Here is an 18,032-nt window from a genome sequence, read left to right as displayed (position 1 = left end):
AGGGAGTGCGCATGCGGCCGAGTGCGGGACTGGGGCTCCTGGCTGTGGGTGTGGTACTGAGGCTTCAGCCGGTGCCGCCCGCCTAGAGGGAGTGGAGCGGTGAGCACGTCAGGGGTGGGGGGCGCAGGTCAAGCTTTCACCAGTTTTTAATTCTTTGCTGGGGTAAATTTGAGCAATTTTCTCGACTTGTCGACATTCGTTATTAACTGAGCAGGAATTAGGAGAGGAAGCCGGTCCTCTCCACACAGCCCAGCAGGTGCGCCGCCCATGTGCCTGTGGAGAAGAGGTTCCTGTGGGGCAGACAGGGGTGGACCAAGTAGCTGTGAAATTTCTTCTGAAGAAAACACACAAGGAGGAAGCGAGTGAGCTCAGTGGAGGAGGGGCGCTACCCCAGGGGACGTCCCCATGCATGGGCTTGTGAACCTCGAATATGTGAGACGGTCTCAGTCAATTTAGAAAGTTTATTTTGCCAAGGTTGAGGACGCACGCCCGTGACACAGCCTCAGGAGGTCTTGACATGTGCCAAAGGTGGTCGGGACACAGCTTGCTTTTATACATGTTAGGGAGACAGGAGACATCAATATATGTAAGATGAACGTTGGTTCCCTCGGGAAAGGCGGGACAACTCGAAGCAGGGAGGGGGCTTCCAGGTCACAGGTAGGTGAGAGACAAACTGTTGTATTCTTTTGGGTTTCTGAATAGCCTCCGCAAAGGAGGCTATCACATATTAACCTATCTCAGTGAGCAGAGGGGTGACTTTGAATAGAAGGGGAGGCAGGTTTGCCCTAAGCAGTTCCCAGCTTTTTTCCCTTTAGCTTAGTGATTTTGGGGCCCCCAGATTCATTTTCCTTTCACAGGCTAGACAGCTTTAGGAACTGAAAGGTTCACGAGGCTGTAACGAAGAGTCGAGTTGCTCCAGGTGAGCCTGGGCCACCACAGCACGCAGGACCTGGGCGCCCACGAGGGGCTCCTGGGAGGGTTCGGGAAAGGGATCTGTGAACCCTATCTGAGATGGTTTCAGGTAATTTAGAAAGACGTGCACCCGTGACACAGCCTCAGGAGGTCTTGACGACATGTGCCTAAGGTGGTCAGGGCACAGCTTGGTTTTAGGGAGACATGAGACATCAATCAATATATGTAAGAAGTACGTTGCTTCCATCCAGAAAGTTGGGGACAACTGGAAGCAGGGAGGGGGCTTCCAAGGTCACAGGTAGGTGAGAGACAAAGGTTGCATTGTTTTGAGTTTCTGATTAGCCTCTCCAAAGCAGGGAATCAGATATGCACGTATCTTAGTGAGGAGATAGGTGACTTGGAATAGAAAGGGAGGCAGGTTTGTCCTGAGCAGTTCCCAGCTTGACTTTTCCTTTAGCTTAGTAATTTTGGGGCCCCCAGATTTTCCTTTCAGAGAGCCTACGACTAGATTTGCATCTTCACGTCCTGCGCGGAGGCTGCTACACACATGCAGAAGTCATGCTGGTGGCCTGGACAGTGAAGGGAGAGAAGTGGATTTGGGAGACATTTAGGAGGTAAGATTGCTAGGACCTTGGTGATAGCTTGGACATGGAGGGTGGAGGAGGAGGGGTGTCTAGCAGATAATGCTCTTAGGTTACCACCTGGGATATTAGGGAGAGGGAGCAGGCTGTTTTTTGTTTGTTAGGCAGAACTTGGTTTTGCGGTGCAGTAGGGTGCCTGGAGCCGAAAGCCTGACTTCCTCATACAGGCCAGACCCCACATGTGACTGCCAGGCCACTTTGAGGCTGAGAGAGATGGTTTTGTCTGGCCTCTGTCCTGCACGTGTTTACGGATGACCTCTGTGTTGGCAGATTTGGGGGTCCGCCAGATGGGATCCTGTGAAGAGACCTCAAAGGTCTTTAGTCCAATCTATAAAACATTTTTATGTTGATTATATCATTGCCACAATCAAAGATGAATAAAAGATACAGAGGTGTATTTAGTGAATCAGGTTGATGGTGCACCTGCGCTAGGCAGTGTTTTAGTTCGTTGAGACACCAAGAAGTTGAGACAATCCTTTACCTCAGAGTTTTGTGTCTGTAAGTCCTGCTGTTGAGAGCTGTGTGTGTTAAAATGTCTGATTTGGGCAGGTGAGATCTGGGCCCTCTGTAAGGTTAGGTAACAGGAGGTTGGTGTCCAGCAAATATTCAGTGCGCCATCAACATCCCAGTTCTTGTCCACCAATCTTCCAATTCTAGGACTGATGCGGAGGCCCTCAGAGCGACTTCAGAGGAGAAGTAGTATGCTCTGTGGCTATCTTGTTTTGGAGTGTAAATTGTAAATCCTCTGCAAACAAAAAGTTGGAAACAAGTAGTGTTTTGGCTTGAGTTTCCTGTAAATGGCTTACAGTCGTATAAACCAGAGCATGTATACCACAGGGCAACACGAGTGTCCCTCTATCACCCTTTCTCCCAGTGGCCTAGGTGGAGATGTAAACAGAATACTGTGTGCAGCCTCACTATGTGACAGTCCAGTGCTTTGAGCTTGGAGTGTCATCGGGGAAGGGCCCCTGACTTGGAAGGCTGCTGCGTCTCGCTCTGTGACAGGAGGCACAACATGGCCTTGGTCTTATGAAGACCTTTGGTGCCCTAGTTCGTTGTAGTCTTGATTAGCCTGATGCAGGTGCTGGGCCCTTGTTCTGGAGGTGAGAAAACACCCTGGGCTTCCACTGCATGGCTGGCACTCTGAGCATTCAGGTGCCTGTTTGGGGACTGATACAGAGTCCTGTGCCAGATGCAGTGGTGCACACCTGCCAAGGGTCCCTGCTTCTACTGGAGAATCTGGACACATGTAAAAGGTAAGAAAGGCTAAGGGTAGGAGTTAGGGTTAGGGTTAGGCTTGGGGCTGGGGTTGAGGTTGTGTTTAGGGTTATGGTTAGGGTTGTGGTTGTGTTTAGGGTTATGATTCGGGTTTGGCGTTAGGAGTTAGGGCTAGGGATAGGGTTTTAGCATTAGGGTTAGGGTTGGGGTTACGGTTACGGTTTAGGGTTAGGGGTCAGGGTCAGGGTTAGGGTTAGGGGTTGGGGTTAGGGGTTAGGGTTACAGTCACGGTCAGGGTCAGGGTTTTAGGGTCAGGGTCATGGTCGGGTCAGGGTTAGGGGTTAGGGTGAGGGTGAGGGTGAGGGGTGAGGGTTAGGGTTAGGGTTAGGGTTAGGGTCAGGGTCAGAGTCATGGTTAGGGGTTAGGGTTAGGGTCAGGGTCAGGGGTTAGGGGTAGGGTTAGGGGTTAGGGGTTGGGGTTAGGGTTAGGTTTAGGATTAGGGGTTATGGTTATGGTTAGGGTTAGGGTTAGGGTACTGTAAATAATTTCACATTATTACTAATAATAAATTATTATTTGTATTACATTATTACATAATGTAAAGGCTATTAAGACATGTTTGTCTTCAACACATTTCAAAGAAAATCAAGTTTGTACGTAACACTAGAGGCATTTCTTATCAAAAGGATTGAATAATGAAAATAAGTTTCTACTGGGTATATTTCAAGCATTTATTTATTACTTTAGTTACGAATTCCAATATACTTTAAAATGGTATTTGTTTTACAGCATACATAAAATGTAGCAAATCAGTACTGTAAAACATTTAACATTCATACAATTATATATAATATCCTTTTTTTTAAAGAATGGTATTTCACAAAAATATCTTTTGATATTGGCTTTGGAGTTTACATGTACTGAACATGAAAGTTTATAATAATGATGATACAACTTTCAACATTGTCATTTTTTCTTAGAACTTCAGCTGATTGCAGAGATATAATGATTACATTGTTATTAAATTTTTTTAACACAAGTGTCACCATTTTATGACATGAAATAAAAGGTTATGACTGTTATTGATGTTGATGTTGACGACCTGATCACCTGGCTGAAGGAGTGTTTGTCAGGTTTCTCCATTGTAAAGTTACTCTTTTCCCCCATTTCATACTGTGCTCTTTGGAAGGAAATCACTATGCACAGCCCACACTAAAGGAATGGGGAGTTGTAGTGTACTATCTTGGGAGTGGTCTACATAATTAATTGAAATTCTTCTGCAAGGGACAGTTGTCCCTTTCGCTTTATTAGTTCGATCATTTATGTTTATCAGTGTGGACACATGAATATTTTATACTTTGGGTTACAATTTAATACTACTTTATTTTGTTGCTCAAATGATCCCAGCTTTGACCATTGGGAACTCTTTCAGTTATCTCCTGTTCCCCCCTTTGACATACCCCCATCGATGTCGGTTTTGTGTTTTGTTTTTGAGCGCCTCCTTATTTTTCTCCTGTATTTTTAAATAACCCCAATCCCTATTGAAGCTGGCGCTAGGAAAACTAACAATACTCCCTTTCCCAGGTCATCCGATTCCTATGCTGATGGAGGAAATGTGCCTCACATGCCGGGGGCGCTGGGGAGGAGGCGTCTGGGATTTTGTGGTTGAATAAGGCACCTGGCCTGGCCCTCCTGGAGCTTAGTTTAGTAGGTCACACAAGCAGTCATTGGTAAATTTGGGATTCAAACAAATCTGTTAGGCTCAAACCTGTCTGTTATTTGTCCTCCAAGCTTCATATAAACTGAGGAGCCTTAAAGGGTAAAAACTTCAGGAGCAGCAAAGTTTCAAAAAAAGATCAGCAAGAAAGCTCTTTTCCAGATTTTATCCTGAAGGCACTAGCTACTTTAAGCTATTTTTTTAATTATATTTTGCCCTTGCAGTTGGCGTTTGATTTCTCACTGAACATTCATTGTCATAATTATAGACACTATGTGACTATCAAGGGCATAATATTCTTTCATGCTGCATTTTTATTAGATGGCACCTCAAAGTTTTCCCAAGTAGGTGGGTTTTAAATTATGAATATATACTGTGGCATAGTATCTTACTTAGTATTTTAATAAGATCCTTATTTATATAACAAATATTTTTTTATTCCTCTGTAGTGCTACTTTAGTCTCTGAGCTAATTTTCATGAAGCCAATCTAAAAATCATGTTACTTCTAAAGATGTGGAGCGAGTGAGATGAACAGTTGTGCTGTCATATTGCCCCTCCCCAGTGCAGATAGTGAATGAGGACCCACTGATTTAAAGGCAACACTGCAGCCCCTTCTTGCCTCATTGAAGTCCCAAGTTTTATTACAGTAAAAGCACTTAATGTTGACATTTCTGAAAGAATGAAGAGGCCGGGCACGGCGGCTCACGCCGGTAATCCCAGCACTTTGGGAGACTGAGGCAAGCGGACCATGAGGTCAGGACATCGAGACCATCCTGGCTAACACGGTGAAACCCCGTCTCTACTAAAAATACAAAAAATTAGCCAGGCGTGGTGCCGAGCGCCTGTAGTCCCATCTACTTGGGAGGCTGAGGCAGGAGAATGGCGTGAACCCAGGAGGCGGAGCTTGCAGTGAGCTGAGATCGCCCCACTGCACTCCAGCCTGGGCGACAGAGCGAGACTCCGTCCCAGATAAATAAATAATCAACCAAATTAGCTGGGCGTGGTGGCGGGCGCCTGTAGTCCCAACTACTCAGGAGGCTGAGGGCTGAGGCAGGAGAATGACGTGAACCCGGGAGGCGGAGCTTGCAGTGGTCCTAGATTGTGTCACTGCACTCCAGCCTGGGCGACAGAGCGACTCCGTCTCAAAAAAAAAAAAAAAAAAAAAAGGAAAAAAATGAAGAGCCAGAGCCAGGCATAGTGGCACGCCTGTAGTCCCACCTACTCAGGAGGCTGAGGCAGGAGGATGACTGGAGCCCAGGAATTCAAAGCCAGCCTGCGCAACATAGACCCTGTCTCTAAAAATGAATTGGTTATAAAGGATGAAGAAAGGAAGGAGGAAAGGGAGAGAGAGAAGCCCTTATAGAGTGGGTGCATTTCTTGTATGTGGGGCCACTTTGTAAGAACAGGATTTTTCAAACTGGGCCCATACTGGTATGTGTGAAATCAATTTAGTTGGTTATGGCCTTTTTTTTTTTAAAAGGAAATATCAGTGATCACTATAGTGTAAGTATATTGTTTCGTGAAAGCCATCTTAGTTATGTATTATGTCTGTATGTGTAAGATTGTGATATAAAATGTATTTCTGTGGTTAAATATTCAAAGAAATTGGAGAACCATTGCTACAAGGGGACAGAGGACTCCGTGTGAGCTCTCCTGCCTTCCCTGAATAAACTTACACAATTTAGTGCTGGGACATTTGAACCTTTTCTGAAAATTTGGGTCAGGGAGAGCATCTTGGGGAGGTGGGAAGGAAGGTAGAAGGAGCAAAGCAACACCCCCCTGAAGCCTGGGAATATTGTCAGAACCTTAAGTATAATTCAGCTCACCATTCTGGGTAAGGACAGACTCTACCAATGAAAATGGGTGATTACCAGCTGTGAAACACAAAAACATACTTTTACGGTTATACATTCCTTTACAAACAACCGTGTACATTTCAGCCTCCTGCCCCACCATTTCTTTTCTCCAGGAGGGAAGGCTGCATGTCGAGGTGGTCATAGAATGTTGAGTATCATACTTTCCTACCTCGCTTTTATTTGCGCGGGTTTAAATGCGCCTTAACAGAACCCGTGCAAAGGCTTGCCAACTGTCTGGCTGCACCGGATGAGTAGAGCATCTTCCTTGGTGGCAGGTGGGTGCGAGGAGGAGGGGGCTGGGCTTTTCTCCGGACGGGTGTTTGCCCAGAAGACCATCATCCCTGGACGTTAGGAGGAAGTGGCACCGCTCCGAGGTACGGGAAGAAGGGTTATAAAGGGGGGAGTCCACCACACATGGTCTTGAAGAAGCTTTTATAAAAGGCAAAGGCATCTTTGCCGGACGTTGTTGCAAAGGAGTAGAAACAAGCAGACGAAAACATCCCAAAGGGTAACCACTAGCGTTCCTGCTTCTTGCAACATTCATCCCAGGCTTCCAGCTCAGCCCGCCCCAGGCCAGGTGATCGGCCGCCACATCCCCTGAGCCTAAAGCACCTGCTCCTCCATGAACTTGCCAAGAGCTGAGCGGCTTCGCTCCACACCGCAGCGCAGCCTCCGGGACTCCGATGGGGAAGACGATAAAATTGATGTCCTGGGAGAGGAGGAAGATGAAGACGAGGTGGAAGACGAGGAGGAGGAGGCGAGCCAGCAGTTCCTAGAGCAGTCGCTCCAGCCGGGGCTGCAGGTGGCCCGGTGGGGCGGGGTTGCGCTTCCCCGAGAGCACATCGAGGGCGGCGGCGGCCCGAGCGACCCCTCAGAGTTTGGCACCAAGTTCAGGGCACTGCCAAGGTCTGCGGCGGCCTCTGAAGATGCCCGGCAGCCGGCAAAGCCCCCCTACTCGTACATCGCGCTCATTACCATGGCCATCCTGCAAAACCCGCACAAGCGCCTCACGCTCAGCGGCATCTGCGCCTTCATTAGTGGCCGCTTCCCCTACTACCGCCGCAAGTTCCCCGCCTGGCAGAACAGCATCCGCCACAACCTCTCGCTGAACGACTGCTTCGTTAAGATCCCCCGCGAGCCGGGCCACCCAGGCAAGGGCAACTACTGGAGCCTGGACCCCGCCTCCCAGGACATGTTCGACAATGGCAGCTTTCTCCGGCGCAGGAAGCGTTTCAAGCGCCACCAACTGACCCCGGGAGCCCACCTGCCCCACCCCTTCCCTCTACCTGCGGCACACGCCGCCCCGCACAACCCCCGCCCAGGCCCTCTGCTTGGGGCCCCTGCCCCGCCGCAGCCAGTCCCGGGCGCCTACCCCAACACCGCCCCTGGGAGACGTCCTTACGCTTTGCTGCACCCGCATCCTCTTCGCTACCTACTGCTCTCGGTCCCCGTCTATGCCGGGGCACCGAAGAAAGCAGAAGGCGCGGACCTGGCGACCCCGGCACCCTTCCCGTGCTGCAGCCCTCACTTGGTCCTCAGCCTTGGGAGGAGGGCAAGGGTCTGGCGTCGCCACCGGGAGGCGGATGCATCTCTTTCAGCATTGAGAGTATTATGCAAGGGGTCAGGGGAGCGGGTACAGGGGCTGCGCAGTTTGTCCCCGACCGCGTGGAGCTACTGCCACCTGCTCCAGCGACCATCAAGCCTGTTGCATCCCCAAACCGCTGCCCCTTTGCTGCAAGTGTCCGCTGCCGCCGCTGCTCGGACAATTTTGCAGCAATAGCGGCAGCATCAGGAAGAGGACTGCGCCAACGGCTGCGCTCCCACCAAGGGCGCGGTGCTGGGCGGGCACTTGTCGGCCGCGTCGGCGCTGCTGAGGTATCAGGCAGTGGCAGAGGGCTCTAGGCTGACATCGCTGGCTGCCCCTTTGGGCAGAGAGGGGACCTCACCAGTTTTTTTAGTATCGCCCACGCCCAGTTCCCTGGCCAACTCCGCAGGGCCCTCCTAGAGCCAGGTGGGAGTGGGGAGCGACCCGCAGCTGCTCACTCCACCTTGAGCGGCCCATACTGGGCGTGTGCATCTGAATCCCGCTGGAGAGCAAACACGAACTTCTGTTCGCTGCAAAATGGTTAGAAAGAAACAGCTGGATTACGTTCCTCTAAAAACCACCTGAACGTAACCTTCTCAGGGCGTCAAGTCATCTTTTCTTGCCTTCGGTTGTGGCTTCTATGGCTTTCCCGATTTGCACATTTCCTGGGGTACTATGAACGTGAGTGGGGTATTTTGTTCTGGCATTAAAAGAAAAACAAGCAAGCAAACAAAAACACAGCCTCCGATGCCAAACATGTTCCCCCTTCTTCACTTCCTTGGAACTGGAAGTGTTATTCCTAAGTCTAGTGCAAAATGCTTCTACTCTCTGTGTCTTCCTGATAGGGATGTTTAATGTAAGTAGGATATTAATTTCAGAACATTGATTTCTTATCTGTGTGTCTGACGTGCCATCTTTAATGTTAAAATTAAGGTGTTAAAATTAAGCCTAGTTATATAGACGAAATAAAATGCTAAGTCACTACACTACATCGTTTATTTTCTATTACGTCTCATTCTTCCCTTTCTAAATGGAACTTTTTAAAACCTACATTATTTTCCCTCAAACAATTTATTTTCACAATTCATATTTATTATAGATAGCAGAAGTAATCCATTTTAATATGGCCTTTAAAAATTCCAAATATTTGAGGTTGAAAATGTCCTGGCTTTTAAAATAGGAAATTTACTATTTATGAGACTTCTAAAAGAAAAGAATAGGAGGGCATGTAAATATATTCTCCATTTATTTTTCATCACCCCCCAACAAGCTGGAAAACCATTTGAGATCAATTTGGAATGTAGTGGCCAACATGTACTCAGGGAAAATAAAAGGCTATAAATATATATATATATATATATATATATATATATATATATATATTTTAAGCACTAGAATTTTCAAAACTTATTTCTTAAAAAAAAAAAACTCTGAAAAGACTTTGCAACTAGAAAGGTTTAAGTGTTACTCGGCGTCAGGGGACGGAGTGGGGGGAAACCAGACAAGAACGCCCATCATGAATTGCTCCCCACAAAGAAAACAAATTTCTAGGAACTTGGCCGTTTTCCCCTGTCCTGAGTGGGGTTCCTGATTCCGTGCCGCTATGAGGGAAGCTGCTCTGTGAATGTGAGAAAGTTTTTCCCCCAGCCCCCATCTACTCCCCACCCCCAGCTATGAATTTCTTATTTCAGGAGGGAGGACAAACATGGAGACACACATTTTTACAGTAGTCTAATTGGCCGATTTTTCTCCGGCTTCTCTTCTCCATCCCGTCTCTTGGAATTTCTTGGCATGCCCTACCTGAGATCCCCTACGGGAGATTTCCTCTTGGCTCCTGCGGTTCTGAGGACCTTCTGAAAAGTTCCCAAGCCCCACCTTTGGTAGCTGCCCAGACCCCAGCTTCCAATTCTTCCCTCTTCTTTGCACAGGTAGCCGTCAGCCCCATAGCACCACCAGCGTCCAAAATAGACCACTTTTAGCAAATCCGGCAGGGCTGGGGCAGTCTAAGAGTTTGGAAACAAACTGAGAATAGAGGGGTCCTATTTCATGCCAGGTTCTCCCTGGTTTACGTTCCAACTCCCCTCTGTCCGTTGTGCGAAAACGTCTCCAGGCCGACCTTCATTCATTTACTGTCAACAAACGTCCTGGGAGAGCGGCTACAGCCGGCCGCTGAACCCAGAAGGGACTTTCTCTAGGCTTTCTTGGCACCCTCCCAATTATCTTCCTTCTCTTGCCCGAGGGCAGACCAACACAGCTACGAACATGGGTGACTGAGTGTCAGACCCCTTCCCGGAACCGCCTCCAAGCTCCTAATTTTTGCCTAATGTTAAACCATAGCCAAAGATGAATATTTAAACCATCAATTCAGTGGCGGAGTAAATTAAACGTTATTCTCCGATCAAACAGGAGCTTCGGGTCCACCTGTTTGGAAGCACCCAGGCGGCTTGGAGAGGTCCGGCCTTCGGGTGCGACCCGCAGGGGTTGCCTTGCCCGGCTCGCGGAACGGACGTTTACGTGTCGCAGCTATGAACCCACCAACGACACCAAGAACTTGCCGGGCAGACCAGGCGTCGTGGAGGCGCCCCACCCCCCCCACCCCCCCGCAACGACGCGTCCCAGAGGTGCATAGTGCTTGGCGCGGTGACCAGACCTGGCCGCCTTCCTGACTGCACAGAGCGAGAGGCCACACTCTGGATCCCAGGCCGGGTCCCTGCGGTTCTGGAAGGGAGGTCCCGGACGCCTCCCAGATCTCGGGCTTCCGTAACCCTGAGGCTGGGTTTTAAAATCACGGCTCTTCCAAGTTACATGAAGAGTCCATGGTCAAGGGTCAAGGGTGGTCTTCGACCCTCGGGATCGTCTTCTTGAGAAATGGCTGAGAGCTAAGCCTAGAGCTGCCCAGGGAAGGAAGCCAAAGAGCTGGAGCCGAGCGCGAAGGGCTGGGAGGCGCGGGGAGGCCCCTTACCCCCGCCCCCCTCCACACTGTCCTGCCCGCTAATAACGCTGATAATAGTAACAGTATCGGCCAACTGTTTCCCCCCTGCTCCTGGTCTGCCAGGCACCGGATCCTCCTTCAGCACTCCCAGCACTCACTGAAGAAGACACTATGGAATTCTCCGTTTTCCAGACTAGAAATAAGGAACTCGGGGAAATGAAGAAACTCGCCCGACGACCCTCAGGCAGTAGCACCCAGCCAGGTTTGCTTTCTGAACCACTAACTCCACTCGCGCACGCCACCTTTCCTGCCTGGGCCTCTGGCGGGTCGCAGGGGTGGAAGCCTGACCTGGGCCAGGGCCCGGATTTCTTCCTCCTGGCCTCTGTGCCACCGCCCCCGGTGCCAGGAAGCGCTTTTCTCTCGCCGAGACCCAGACGCCCCGAAAGACTCGCGAGGTCAGTTCCCCGCCCCACGCCCTGGGCTGTGCGTGTTCTTGTCGCGCGGTGAGTTCCCCGCCCCACGCCCTGGGCTGTGCGTGTTCTTGTCGCGCGGTCAGTTCCCCGCCCCACGCCCTGGGCTGTGCGTTTCTTACCAGCCTCTGCCGAGTGCGGGCAACGGCGCCGCCAGACTCCCCCAGACCGCGCTCCGGCTCACGCCCGACCAGAGCACCTGCTTCACAGGGGGGGGTTCTGCGCGTCCTTCCTCCCTGGTGTGATTTTCGTTCTTTTTCCTCTCGTGGTTCCCAAGAACCCAGGCACCCCTCGACGTCGGTGCCGGCGGTACCGGGAATCCCTCCCCCGGACTCCCTGCCGGCCCGAAGCCACCTTCTAATCCCAGCCGCCTTCCCAAGGCGGCGGAGGTGGGCAGCTCCGGGCTCCGCGCCGCCCCGCGAACCCGGAATTTCTCTTCGGAGTCTGGCTACAGCTCTCCACTTCGTCGCCCCGCACTGGATCCTGGTAGCGTGAAACTTGCCCAGGAAGCTGGGCTGCGCTGGCCCGGGGGGAAGGTCCAAGAGACGAGGGGGCCGGGACGCGGGGCTGTCGCAACCACTGGCCCTCTGCGAACCCTCGGGCCGGCAGGTTCGGGACTATCGGGGTGGGAGTGGAGGCGGTGGCCGCTGAGAGTAGAGAGAACGTCCAGGAACCGGTGGACTAGGGGTCCCCGGCGGCTGGCCGAGGGTTGCAAGCAGAGGTGACTGTCGGTTGCCAGCAAGTCCCGAGCAGATGCCTTCTGGCAGGGCAGTCACATTCTACAGTGCCGATTCTGTGTACATTGAGTATCCAAAATGCATAAAATCTGTTTATCCATTGGAATGTAGCTTATGATTCCAAAATCTCATCTCCAGGCTGCCTAGATCACACGGCCCCGTTTCATTCATTTTTACTTAATAACGGTCGTTAGACAATTGAGAGAAACAGCAGAAACCACGAGAAAAATAATGGAATCAAACGGCGGTAAGGACTGACAAGGCTGGCGGAGAGATTTAGCAAATGGTGGCTTCTGAGAGTTTGCACCAGTCCTTCACCACGTTTTATTGGAAGTGTGGAGAGTCATGATTCTCATTCCTCCCCAGCCTTCCGGAAAAACGCTCAGAAATTTGTTTCCACATTGACACCTGATTACAGTCTAAATAGTAACCTTATTCTGATTGTTAATGTAACCTTCTCGTAATTTCTACAAAAATACTTTAGTTTTTCTAGCTGTGTTTTCATGTAATCACTGAAATTATTTTTAATTGGTTTTAAGCATTCATTGATTCCATATACTCCACCTGCAAAAAAGTTACATAGGTGATCGCTAACAATACTAGAATTCGCCCCATCCAAAGGAAACATTAGAGTAGAAAAAGAAAAAGGATTTGAGAATCCAGTATGAAATTCAGTTAATCATTACTTCCCTGTTACTCAACTACCTTAACATTGTCAGGTTTACCTGAACATAAACTTCATTTTCTTAATTGTTCTTAGAACGAAGGGATATGTTTATTGAAATCAGTAATTAAGAATATTTTGGGACAGTTATGATTTACTTAGCCAGTGAAGCAGTTTCTATTCCCAAATCCAGGCAAAGAGAACAATAAGATTAAACGTAGCCTAAGAGATTTCCTTTTTGTCAAATAATGTGATTTTGCTATGTATAGAGGAGATGTCTATATGTAAGGGCATATTTATGACCAGTAGTTCCTAAAATTAAGGGGACTATTATTGTGTTACTCAAGGTATCAGATGTATAGGATACATTATGTAATATTTCAAACAATGTTTATAAAGAGATTAGTATAATTAACCTGTATGTACTTCTCCTCTGGGCCAACCTTGTGTCTTCTTTAACTGCTGACAGTCCCCTCCCCACTGAATTATTTTGAATCAAATCCCAGATAGTCTATCATTGTATTGTATTTTTGAATATTTCTCTAAAAGATAATAATTCCATCAATGAGACTGGGTGCAGTGGCTCCTCCCTGTAATCCCAGCTCTTTGGGAGGCAGAGGTTGGAGGATCACTTTAGGCCAGGAGTTCAAGACCACCCTGAGCAACATAGCAAGACCCCATTTATAAAAAAGAAGATTCCCATCAATGTAACCACAATACCATTATCACACCTAAATAATCCATTAATAGCATCGGTTTATCCAGGCAATATTTAAATATCTTCAATTGTCTAAAAACTTTTTGTTTAGTTGGTTGGTTTGAATTAGAATGCTAATAAGGGTTACGTATTGTGTTTGGTTGATATGGGCTATTATATCTCTTTTAGATTTCCTCAATCCTCTTTTTTTGTTTCCCTTGCATTTTTTATGGGAGAAACTGAACTGTTTGTTCTGAAGAAGTTGACATTCTGGACTTTGTAGCTGCAGGTAATAGTTTTTTGGCAAGATATTCCCAGGGATAAGGTCGTTTATTCAGACTTTTGAATATTGGCAAATAATAATATTGTTTGTAGAGGGAGAAGGATTAGTCAAGATATTTTCAAGAATCAACTATTGAAAAAACAAATTTTTATCAGAGTAAGCATGGATCTGGTAAAGATTATGTGAAATTTTCCTAAATGCAAATACAATCTAAAATTGTAATGTCTTACAATTAAAAATAGATTATTTTCCATATATTTATAGAAATATAAATGATCAATCAACTATTTCATTGACAATTTTAAATCTAGTTTTATCTTGAGGAGAATAAAGTTTTTTATATCTTTAGTATTTTAGTTGAAGATCCAAAGACATTTTATGTTAAAACTTTAGGTTTTATATTGTTTTGTGTTTTAAAACATAAAATCTAAAATGTGGTAATATCCATGAGGTGCAGATAGAGTAATAGCACAAATTCTGTGTTCATGAAAATTCATTTTAGGATAACTTACTTAAAAGGACTCAGGATTTGAATGATATTAGATTAGACAGAAAAAAGTTCACTTGAGTGTAAGACATAAGTAATAAAAACCAAAGGTAGCTAACTTTTTAAGGCTTCTTCTTTCTTTAACGAGTATGCATATGAAATAAAATTTCCATGTCCATGTCCATTTTTCCATGGTACATAGGGCTTCTATAATTTCGTCTATTTCATCCTGCAGTTATTTTCACGGGTTTCTGTGTCCACCACTATCTGGAATCTCTGAGATGGTGAAAACGAAATCTTATTCCTCTTTATATTTCAAACAATTCCTAGCACATTATCAAAAATACCTGATAAAATTTATTGTGTCTGTAATACTGGTAAGCATGTAAAAGGGTGGTAAATATATAGGCTTTAAGTTTAGATAGATCTAAATATTATTAAAATTACCAAATTATTGTTTTTAAAAAGTGTTAGTTTCCTAGGACAAATAGAGATTTTTAGATAAGGCTGGATTTGTAATACTTTAAGCAACAGGTCACAGGGCTTAAGTATTTAATGCCGATTTGGCAAGCAGCTGATGCTTTACATAATGCTGTCAGGTATTTTATATTTGCGTGTATTTTCTGATGCACTGGATCCAGCACTTCATGTCATGTCATATATCTGTTTATAATGTATACAAATGTATTTTCATATATATTTGATGTTTGATGGCTTTGAAACTTTAATCTTGAAATAGATTTTAAATTTTTATTAAAACTATTTAAATAATTACCGTAAGGAAAGAGCTCTTATTAGTTGAAAGAAAATGTAGATTCATGTTTCCTTGGAGACTAGTCTAGTTTCCAAGGATAGATGGCAGTGAGGAGTTGGGTATCTAGATGGAATTTCTGTTGGTTTGGATTCCAGCTCTGCTGCTTACCAGCTTTGTGACCTCAGGCAAACAACTTAACCTCTCCAAGCCTCAATTTCCCCATCTATCTAATGGTGATATTTATAAGTTTCGCCTTATAGGGCCATGGTGGGGATTCCATGAAGTAGTGAATGTGAAGTGCTTAGCACAGTGCCTGGCACATACTCAATGCTCTATGCGTGTCAGCTAGTACTTAATGATGCTAATAGACATGATGTGTCCCGAAGCACGGGCGGGATCTTGCCTGACGTCCTTCTCTCTGCGTCCTGGTCAGTCTTCACATGGTGGGCATCCTTTATTTCCGGTCACACACGGGTGGTACACAGAGCATGCTGTTTCTTTCCTGCCAGAAGTTTCCTGCTGCAGCTCTCCTGCTAGTTTAGCTTAGCCTTCTGGTTTGAGGGATGAGTCACATGTACCATCACTTCCCAGGACCAACAGGACCTTTCAGGAAAGCTATCCCTGCTTACACAGAGAATTGCCCTTGCCTAACACTGAAGCCTGGCAGAGTAACATGAAATAACCACAGCAATTCTAAAATTAGAATTAGCATGCCTAGAATAACAGATATAACCTTCTCTTGTACTTTGTCACTTGCTTCATTTCTGCTCAGCCTAATTTTCACTTGATGTGTAGATTTATTTTTTGTTCACCCATCCAGAAAATGTTGACTGAGGAATTACTCTGTGTTAGGTGCTGTTGTAGGAGCAAGGGATACAATGATGATCAAGGCAGATGCAGCCGTTACCTTCAGGTTGTGGAGTCCGGATACAGACTGGAGGCAGACAGCTGTAAGATGTGTGACAAATGCTGCGCTGGATCAGCCCATGGTATTAGGAGAGCAGGTAAGGAAGGGTGGGGACGGGAGCGGACAACCTGGAGGAAGAGGCACCTAAGCAGGGTCCTGAAGGCTGAGGAGGAGTCAGCAGGTAAAAGAGAGGGGAATCATGACATGCCATCTCAACTGTAGGGCACGGCTAGCTGGCTGACTTAGCTGCTGTAACACTGGATTTTTGCAAGAGTCCCTGAGTATTTCTCTTGGACTTGCGAACAAATCTGAGCAAGAAAACCACGTAATTTCTTTTATGCCCTGCCCAAGAAAGCCACCTGGAGGGGCAAGGGGACCTTAGCAGAAAGAAGCTGGAGGTGGGGGGAGAGCAGGGTGATATTACTCTCCATATGGTGGGGGGTGGACACCTCCCTGTCATATGGCTCGTAATATCCAGCGGGGGAGAGGGGTTGACTTTCCCCTACGTTGTTGGTAATATCACCCCCCTCTCTCCCGCTAAATATTAAGTACAATATCACAGGTGGGGTGTACACCCCCGGCGATGTTTGAAGTAATATCAACTTCTCCCCCTCTGGATGTTAGAAACAATATCACAGGGGGGTGTACACCCCCCTGCGATCCTGGGAGTAACATCATCCTCTTTCCCCCGGATATTAGGAACAATATCACAGGGAGGGGGGTGCACACCCCCTGCGATATTGAAAGTCATATCATCTTCTTTCTCCCCGGATATTAGGAACAATATCACAGAAGGTGTTTACAACTTCTGCAATGTTGGGAGTAATATCATCCTCTCTCACCCTAGATATTCAGAACAACATCACATGGGAATTGTACCCTTCTGTTTATTGAGAGTAATATCATCCTCTCCCTTTCTGTATATTAGAAACAATATCACAGAGGGCTGTGTACACCCCCAGAAATGCTTTGAGTAATATTATCCTCTCTCTGCCTGGATATTTGGAACAATATGACAGGAGTTGTGTACACCCACTGTGATATTCGGTTTAATATCAACTTCTATCCCCTGGATATTGGGAGTAATATCTATCTTCAGCCCCTGGATATTAGGAACAATATCACAGGAGGGCTGTATACACACGGCGCTATTGGGAGTAATATCATTTTCTCCACCCCTTGATATTAGGTACAATATAACAGTGGGGACGTGTACCCCCTGGGATATTGGGAGTAATATTAATCTCTTCCCCTGTGAATGTTAGGAACAATATCACAGAAGGTGTGTATACCCCCAGCGATATTGGGAGTAAGATCATCCTCTCCCAACTTGGATATTAGGAACAATATCACAGGGGAAGTGTAAAACCCCTGCGATATTGTGAGTAATATCATCCTCTCCCAAAATGGAGATTAGGAACAATATCACAGGAAAGGTGTACACCTTTTCTGATATTTGTGGTAATATCATCTCCTCCCCTCATTGATATTAGGAACGATATCACAAGGTGTGTACAGCCCCTGCGATATTGGGAGTAATATTATTCTCTCTTCCGCTGGATATTAGAAATAATATCACAGGCGGAGTGTACAGCCAACCCCCTGCGATATTGGGGGTAATATCATCCGCTTTTGGCCTGGATATTAGGAACAATATCACAGGGGGCTTGTACACTTCTTTTGATACTGGGAGTAATATCATCCTCTCCACAAGTAAATAGTAGGAAAAATATCAAAGAAGGTGTGTACACCGCTTGTGATATTGGGAGTAATATCATCCTACCTCACCTGGATATTAGAAAAAATATCGGGGGGCATTTACACCACCTGCGATATTGGGAGTAATATGATTTTCTACCCCAGTGGATATTTAGAACAATATCACAAGGGCAGTGTACACCCTCTGAGATATTGCGAGTAATATCGTTCTCACCCCGCCGCCCCCACCCCAGATATTAGGAACAATATAACAGGCAGATTATACACCTGCTGCAACATTGAAAGTAATATCATCCTTTTCCCCCTGGATATTAGGAACAATATCTTATAGGGGGTTTACAGCCCATTCCATTTTGGGAGTAATATCAACTTCTTCATTGCTGGAAATAAGAAACAATATAGCAGTTCTGGTGTACACACCCTGTGATATGGGCAGTAATATCATAGACTCT

The 18,032-nt window shown here is 46.7% G+C and overlaps 1 protein-coding gene across 4 annotated transcripts; it reads left to right on the top strand.

Moving 5' to 3' along the window:
* Nucleotides 1–19: 19 nt before the first annotated feature.
* Nucleotides 20–17,004, top strand: FOXD4L1 (forkhead box D4 like 1). 4 transcript variants are annotated; one of them, XR_010129520.1, is made up of 2 exons: nucleotides 20–256; nucleotides 15,807–17,004. XR_010129520.1 is itself a non-coding variant. In XM_055379897.2 (2 exons), the coding sequence occupies exon 2, from the start codon at nucleotides 6,968–6,970 to the stop codon at nucleotides 8,123–8,125; it is 1,158 nt and encodes a 385-aa protein (XP_055235872.2). In that variant the 5' UTR covers nucleotides 20–256; nucleotides 4,938–6,967; the 3' UTR covers nucleotides 8,126–8,982. The 4 variants fall into 4 exon arrangements, 1 of the variants encoding a protein (XP_055235872.2); XR_010129518.1 differs by having other exon boundaries at nucleotides 20–1,526; XM_055379897.2 differs by lacking the exon at nucleotides 15,807–17,004 and adding an exon at nucleotides 4,938–8,982.
* Nucleotides 17,005–18,032: the final 1,028 nt, after the last annotated feature.

The sequence above is a fragment of the Gorilla gorilla genome, chromosome 11 (genome assembly GCF_029281585.2).
Source record: "Gorilla gorilla gorilla isolate KB3781 chromosome 11, NHGRI_mGorGor1-v2.1_pri, whole genome shotgun sequence".
Lineage (NCBI taxonomy): Eukaryota > Metazoa > Chordata > Mammalia > Primates > Hominidae > Gorilla > Gorilla gorilla.
This window is presented reverse-complemented; position numbering and strand designations above follow the sequence as displayed.